Raw genomic sequence first — 8,086 nt, forward strand, 5'->3', positions numbered from 1 at the left:
CGGTCTATGGACCTCAGAGCGGGTGGTGAGCAGGGCTGGCTAGGTAGGTAGGTCCTTCTCCCAATGGACTGCTTGTAAACTGTTATCCTAACGCCTGACCTGCTTACCAAGTACCTGTACATTGCTGATAGGTAGAATTTTAAAATGGTTACTTAGTTGATCACCTCCTGTACTAGATCCACAGTTTCTGGTCATCTCCTGTATTAGTTCCGCAATCTCTAGTTACCTACTGTATTAGTTCCCCAATCTCTAGTTACCTACTGTATTAGTTCCCCAATCTCTAGTTACCTCCTGTACTAGTTCCGCAGTCTCTGGTTATCTCCTGTATTAGTTCCGCAGTCTCCGGTTATCTCCTGTATTAGTTCCGCAGTCTCCGGTTATCTCCTGTATTAGTTCTGCAGTCTCCTGTTATCTCCTGTATTAGTTCCGCAGTCTCCTGTTATCTCCTATATTAGTTCCGCAGTCTCCGGTTTTATCCTATATTAGTTCCGCAGTCTCCGGTTATATCCTATATTAGTTCCGCAGTCTCCTGTTATCTCCTGTATTAGTTCCGCAGTCTCCGGTTTTATCCTATATTAGTTCTGCAGTCTCCTGTTATCTCCTGTATTAGTTCTGCAGTCTCCGATTATCTCCTGTATTAGTTCTGCAGTCTCCTGTTATCTCCTGTATTAGTGCCGCAGTCTCCTATTATCTCCTGTATTAGTTCCGCAGTCTCCTGTTATCTCCTGTATTAGTGCCGCAGTCTCCTGTTATCTCCTATATTAGTTCCGCAGTCTCCGGTTTTATCCTATATTAGTTCCGCAGTCTCCGGTTATATCCTATATTAGTTCCGCAGTCTCCTGTTATCTCCTGTATTAGTTCCGCAGTCTCCGGTTTTATCCTATATTAGTTCTGCAGTCTCCTGTTATCTCCTGTATTAGTGCCGCAGTCTCCTATTATCTCCTGTATTAGTTCCGCAGTCTCCTGTTATCTCCTGTATTAGTGCCGCAGTCTCCTGTTATCTCCTATATTAGTTCCGCAGTCTCCGGTTTTATCCTATATTAGTTCCGCAGTCTCCGGTTATATCCTATATTAGTTCTGCAGTCTCCTGTTATCTCCTGTATTAGTTCTGCAGTCTCCTGTTATCTCCTGTATTAGTTCCGCAGTCTCTGGTTATCTCCTGTACTAGATCCGCAGTCTCTGGTCATCTCCTGTAGTACGTCCATCAGTGAGCAGTAATGATGTGCTGTAACTTCTGGGAACGAATTCCTGCCTAATCTGGTGCAGTAAACTGATTTTGAGTCTTCCTGCTATTTGGTATATCTCTAAGAATGGTCACGGGCCAAAGAAAATGTTTTCCCAGGGTCCAATCAATATTATAAATGGCCCTGGTATGGTAACAGGAAGTATGTCCCTGAGAGCAGGGAGAAGTAAACCCCTCCTATCCTTTACTGCCAAGGAAGCTGCCATCTTAGCCTCTGTTTGATCTGCAGTTGCCATAGTGCTGCAAATGTGATAAGATATGACACCAGCCATTTGATGGCTTGACAGTTTGGTTGAAAGCACAAGCAACTATAACAGTTATCATTACTGCATGCCTTAAATGTAACTGGTTTCAGAAAACAGTTATTTAAAGCAGAACCTTACACATAACTTGGAAAAAAATAATGATCTTTAACATTTCACATTAATAATTATGCTACTAAAATTAAATGTGTGTGCTGTAAACTGCCTCCAGCATTGCTCCTGTTTGCTCTTCCTGGAGGCTGCTATTTTGCTGAAGCCCAGAGTCCCCGAGCAGCAGGAAATCATAAAGCAGAACAAAACCCATCGATTTAACGGTTTCAATACAGTTACATTTCTGGAATAAAAAGAATAGTAGCGCAAAAAGTCACTGGATGTGGCTTTTAAAATGTAAAACAATAAAATCATACATAAAAGGTGTTACTGAAAACACTCTCATAAGGGTATAAAAGTCCTTTAAAGTCCATAGACCGTCCAGGAATGAGTGATGTTACTACTGGATCACCTTTTTTGTCCACCACCAAGTGTCACACCAAGGGGTCAGCAGAAATGGCAACTCACCAGGTAAAGTGGCTCAGGTGTTCGGGGTGCGAATTGGGTGAGGGAATTGTCCAAGCGTGAGACCAAATGGATTTTTCTCACCCAGGCCCTCGCCCCGATGGGGTTAAATATAGAATTAGATCTGAATTGCTATATTAGTGATTCGTAAGACTTTTTGTCTAGATCCTTTTCTTTCATTCTCTTTACTATTTTTTGGGATTACTCTCCATGTGTGTGAGCCCCAGTTTACTATTGGGTTGTGGATTATCTTCACTATCACCAATGTTTGGTGTTAGTGATTTTCCATTTAGCTTTACTACTATTTTATATGGGTGTGACTTTGTAGTAATATATATTATATATTTTTTATATTAGGGTGTTATTTTTGTATATATTTTTGTATATGTGGGTTTTTGTGATATGGATTATTCCATACAAACATATACTGATTCGTTTTATGCATTTTTTTTTTATGCTATTTGTTATGTGCTCAATTGCTGATATTGTACTATGTGTGTTATGCGGCTGGCAATGCACTGCAGACTTAAGATCGGCACAGGGGAGACCCTTAGATTAATGCTTCAATTGTGCTTATTGTCACTATCTAGCTTGATTTATATATGAGCATCTCTGTGTCCTCTGTATGATAGGTGGAACATTGCTGGCGCTGTTTTATTTTCTAGCGGTGCCTTGATGGTTGTCCCCATGCAGAGGATACTCGGAAGTGCGATGTGTTTGTTTACTTCCGCCGCTGTGAGTGCTGGTTATCTTCCGGCCGTTCCACCGCTGTGCTGATTGGTCGCGGTGCGTTCCAGCGGAGGTATTTAGATGGTGGATGGCGACGTCTGGTCACGCCCCCAGTTGAAGTCGGAAATGACGAAACGCGTCGGGGCGTGACCAGACGACGCATCCGACATCACGTGGCACGGAGGAGAACCCACCCGGAAGTATCGGGGTTGGCGTGGAGTCAACCCGGGTGATTGTACGAGTGTGGATCCTTTCCTGGCCGCTTTTGTTACTACTTAGAAGCCTGATTTTTTTTTCTACAAATGTAAGTGCAATCTATCTTTCAATAAAGCTGAGTTTTACAATACTTCACTATTGGGGTTATTTTGCCTTGCATGTGATCACTATGCTGAGGGACATTTGTGGAAAGGAGGTCTGATTAAGTGTGTGCAGCGGTGACATATCCAGGTCGTTTGTCTACACCCATCATCTGTATCGTGGATATCTGCTCATTTTGCTCTTGTGTGAGAACACCTGAGCCACTTTATCTGGTGAGTTGCCATTTCTGCTGACCCCTTGGTGTGACACTTGGTGGTGGACAAAAAAGGTGATCCAGTAGTAACATCACTCATTCCTGGACGGTCTATGGACTTTAAAGGACTTTTATACCCTTATGAGAGTGTTTTCAGTAACACCTTTTATGTATGATTTTATTGTTTTACATTTTAAAAGCCACATCCAGTGACTTTTTGCGCTACTATTCTTTTTATTTATGTTTTCCAATATATATCGCTATTTGGTGAAGTAGCAGCAGTTTTGTAGTTTTAGCAGTTAATGAACTGACTCCTCCAACAAGCGCAGAGATATCCTGTTTGACAAATTTGTGTCCAGATATATACTTTATACATTTCTGGAATGCCGGGATTGTTAACTGTCACATTTTACTGTGTCCTCACCCAAACTGTCAAACCATCAAATTGCTGGTGTCATAACTGATCACATGTGCAGCACCACGGCAGTTGCAGATCCCACAGAAGCACCTTCTTTAGCTGTAAAGGATAATTCCGCTTTAAGGTATTCGGCAGATCGGCCTCTACAACTTCAGCAGTGCCTAAAAAAGGAAAGCAACTGCGCAGAGCAGGGTTAGACAGTGTATTACTGTATATTAAACAGTATAGCTACTTATTATTAATGTTTTACATAGCTATACCTGCAAAAGAGGCCAGCCTCAAGTGATCAGGACTTCATTTTCTGACTAAAGTTCTACTTTAAATTGATGGGTTGAGCTCTGCTTTAAGGCTCTTTCTGTGCAAGGCACTTGTGAGACCAAAATGCTAAACAAGCTCAGCATTTTAAAAGCTGTACACATTGACCTTTGAAACTAAATTCTGATCTCCTTTGGAATGCCTACATTCCATGAAACCAAGAATTTCAGTAGTGATGGCAAAAACAAAAAAAAAAAAGCCACGTTTCAGAAAAAATAATCCACAGCTACAAATATCAAAAAATTATTCCAAGACTTCAGGCTATACACATATTAATCCATTACATAAAAATAGGCTCAGATCAAAAATTTAAACACAAAATAAAAATTCTGGTTTTCAAAAAAGTGACAGTTATATAGTCAAGTAATTCCTATTAGATTTGAAAATTACAGTTACAACCGGCCTGAAATAAAGATTATACTTGGGTAAAGCTTTGTGAATTAAAGTGGAACTTTACCTAAAAAGAAAAAAATGGGAACAGGCACTTCCCATGCATCCTCAGGAATTGGTGCTGATATTTGGATGATGGCTGCAGCTAGTCATCATCCAGATACTGTCCTTTAACTCCAGCTATGGAGACCCAAAGGCTCTCCATAAAGAGGATCTGTCACAACCCATGCTATGACAAGGGATGTGTAATGACAAAAAAGCTAGTAAAAAAAAAAAAAATAAATAATAATAATAATAATAATAATAATATATATATATATATATATATGCATATGTTAATTGTGATCGCGCCACATGCGAGGTATCGCCATAAACGCAGAGGGAGAGCAAGAATTCTAGAACCAAACCTGTGTAATTTTAAACTGTTAGCCTGTAAAGACTTTTAACCACTTAAGCCCCGGAAGATTTTACCCCCTTCCTGACCAGGGGGTATTTTGCTATTTGGCACTGCGTGATTTTAACGGACAATTGCGCGGTCGTGCGACGCTGTACCTAAACAAATTTGACGTCCTTTTTTTCCCCACAAACAGAGCTTTCTTTTGGTGGTATTTGATCACCTGTGCGATTTTTTTGATCATGCGCTATAAACAAAAAAATAGCGTCAATTTTGCAAAAATAACAATATTTTTCACATTTTTTATATGAAATTCCCCCCAAAAAAAAAATATAAAAATCAAAATTTTTTAACATTTTCGGCCAATTTGTTTTATGCTACCTATGTTTGGTAAAAAAAAAAAAAAAAAAAAATCGCAAAAAACATATTTTGATTGGTTTGCGCAAAAGTTATCGCGTTTACTAACAAAGGGAAAGATTTTTGTCATTTTTGTTGTTTTTTTTTTAACGCGTAATGGCGGCGATCTGTGATTTTTTTTGCGGGACTGCGACATTGCGGCTGACAGATCGGACCCTTGACTGACATTGACACTTTTGGGGTTACCAGTGACATTACTGCAGTAATCAGTGCTATATATATGCACTGTTACTGTAAAAATACACTGGTAGTGAAGGGGTTAACTTTATTTGAGATGGAGGGGCTGTGTGTGTCCCTAGGGGCGTGATTCTAACTGTGATTGGCTGTGGCTTGAAGTGTAGGAACAATGATCAACGGTCCTACATAGTAGAACCGTATGATCACTGTTTCTACACAGGGGAGAATGACAGGCGGCTTGTTTACACTAGCCGCCTGCCTTTCTCCCGCTGTCACGGACGATCATGAGTGAGCGGCGGACATCGGGTCCGCCGCTCACACGCGCGGGGGGGGGTCCGTGACCTCACTTCAGTACTATCCTTTCCCCTGCAGCACTCAGGGCAGGCTGTGGAAGGTCCTTCAAAGTCACTACATTAAACACTAGGCTATTAACCTTGCACTGTATATGGAGGCAGGAGAAGTGCGATCATGGTTGTAATCATTTGGAGAAGAGGTTTAATAGGACTGGACACACAAGTTGGGGGGGGGGGGAAAGAGAGCTGGAATGCAGTATTCCATTTTGTTTCTCACCCACTAGACAAAGACGAGCATTTAACCCTTGCAGTGTTTGTGGGGGGGCTCAAGGCAAGGGGATTTTTTGTGTTCCCCTGGAGTTGAACTTTATGAGTAAACAGACTTTACAGTTCTATGTAATGGTCTCTTAGTAAAATCAGACCTTTATTGCTATGGGGTAACCTAAAGACATACAGGTACAATCCCCACAGGTCTGTCCAATTGTCACTATTTTAATGAGTGTGTAACCAAAACACAAACCATTAAAATGGTGACTTGCTATAAAACTGTAATTTCAGAAATAAAGTCAACTGGCCCAGGGGTAAATATAATCAGATATGACCTTCTGTTCAGGGGCGAATGTTTGTCTGAACTGGACCCAAAAACGCACAGGACCCTTTTTGAAACCGCACCACAGCTGCCCCGCACATGTGTGAAAGTTCTATTTGTGTGGGGGGAAAATAATTATAAAAATTTCATATGGGTAGAGTGTAGCATGACTGCACAACTGTCACTCAAAGTGAAACAGCGCTGAAATATAAAAATTGGTCTTGGCAGGAAGGGGGTGAAAGTGACCAGTAGGCAAGTGGTTAAATGCACAGCACTGTCTGTCCAAAACAAATCTGGGGCTGATCACTTCTCCTAATGATGGGGTGACTGCACAGTGCTGTTCCAGCCCCCCCGGTTCCACTGACAGGTGTCAATCACTGTTCCAGCCCCCCGGTTCCACTGAGAGGTGTCAAGCCCTGTTCCAGCCCCCCAGGTTCCACTGAGAGGTGTCAATCACTGTTCCAGCCCCCCAGTTCCACTGACAGGTGTCAAGCACTGTTCCAGCCCCCCAGTTCCACTGACAGGTGTCAAGCACTGTTCCAGCCCCCCAGTTCCACTGACAGGTGTCAAGCACTGTTCCAGCCCCCCAGTTCCACTGACAGGTGTCAAGCACTGTTCCAGTCCCCCAGATCCACTGACAGGTGTCAAGCACTGTTACAGCCCCCCAGATCCACTGACAGGTGTCAAGCACTGTTCCAGCCCCCCAGATCCACTGACAGGTGTCAAGCACTGTTCCAGCCCCCCAGATCCACTGACAGGTGTCAAGCACTGTTCCAGCCCCCCAGATCCACTGACAGGTGTCAAGCACTGTTCCAGCCCCCCGGTTCCACTGACAGGTGACAAGCACTGTTCCAGCCCCCCAGTTCCACTGACAGGTGTCAAGCACTGTTCCAGCCCCCCAGTTCCACTGACAGGTGTCAAGCACTGTTCCAGCCCCCCAGTTCCACTGACAGGTGTCAAGCACTGTTCCAGTCCCCCAGATCCACTGACAGGTGTCAAGCACTGTTACAGCCCCCCAGATCCACTGACAGGTGTCAAGCACTGTTCCAGCCCCCCAGATCCACTGACAGGTGTCAAGCACTGTTCCAGCCCCCCAGATCCACTGACAGGTGTCAAGCACTGTTCCAGCCCCCCAGATCCACTGACAGGTGTCAAGCACTGTTCCAGCCCCCCAGATCCACTGACAGGTGTCAAGCACTGTTCCAGCCCCCCAGATCCACTGACAGGTGTCAAGCACTGTTCCAGCCCCCCGGTTCCACTGACAGGTGACAAGCACTGTTCCAGCCCCCCAGTTCCACTGACAGGTGTCAAGCACTGTTCCAGCCCCCCGGTTCCACTGACAGGTGACAAGCACTGTTCCAGCCCCCCAGTTCCACTGACAGGTGTCAAGCCCTGTTCCAGCCCTCCGGTTCCAGGTAATGCGCCCCCAACAGAGCACTGAACAGTGCCAGTCTAATCCACAGCTCAGCTCGCATCCTCTGGCTACAGACTCACCTTTTCCAGGGCCGCCGGCCTCTGCACGGACAGGGAGCGGGCCAGTGACAGTACGGTGTTAAAATAAAACCCCCGGGAGGTTCCGCCGCCGCCCCCCTTGGCCGCCATCTTCCTCCCGGAGCCGTCAGATGACGTCCGCTCTCCACTTCATCACATGACCCTTAGAGAAGTGACGGAGGCAGCTTAACCTGACGAATTGCCGTGTTACTATGGTGACAATGGAGAAAACAGGCATTGGACTGCCCGTCAGTAATTGTGCGGCGTGTAGTGACAAGCACACAATAGAATATGGGTACAA

At 44.2% G+C, this 8,086-nt stretch overlaps 1 protein-coding gene across 2 annotated transcripts in view; it reads right to left on the reverse strand.

Annotated features, from left to right (window-relative positions):
- Positions 1-7,956, reverse strand: part of PI4KA (phosphatidylinositol 4-kinase alpha) — a 293,423-nt gene extending 285,467 nt beyond the window's left edge. For both annotated transcript variants that reach the window (XM_082244087.1, XM_082244086.1), the window contains exon 1: positions 7,789-7,956. In XM_082244087.1, the coding sequence (XP_082100213.1) occupies positions 7,789-7,896 (108 nt within the window). In that variant the 5' untranslated portion in view covers positions 7,897-7,956. The remainder of the gene's footprint in view (positions 1-7,788) is intronic.
- Positions 7,957-8,086: the final 130 nt, after the last annotated feature.

Source organism: Pelophylax lessonae, assembly GCF_965119305.1.
Source record: "Pelophylax lessonae genome assembly, chromosome: 1".
Lineage (NCBI taxonomy): Eukaryota > Metazoa > Chordata > Amphibia > Anura > Ranidae > Pelophylax > Pelophylax lessonae.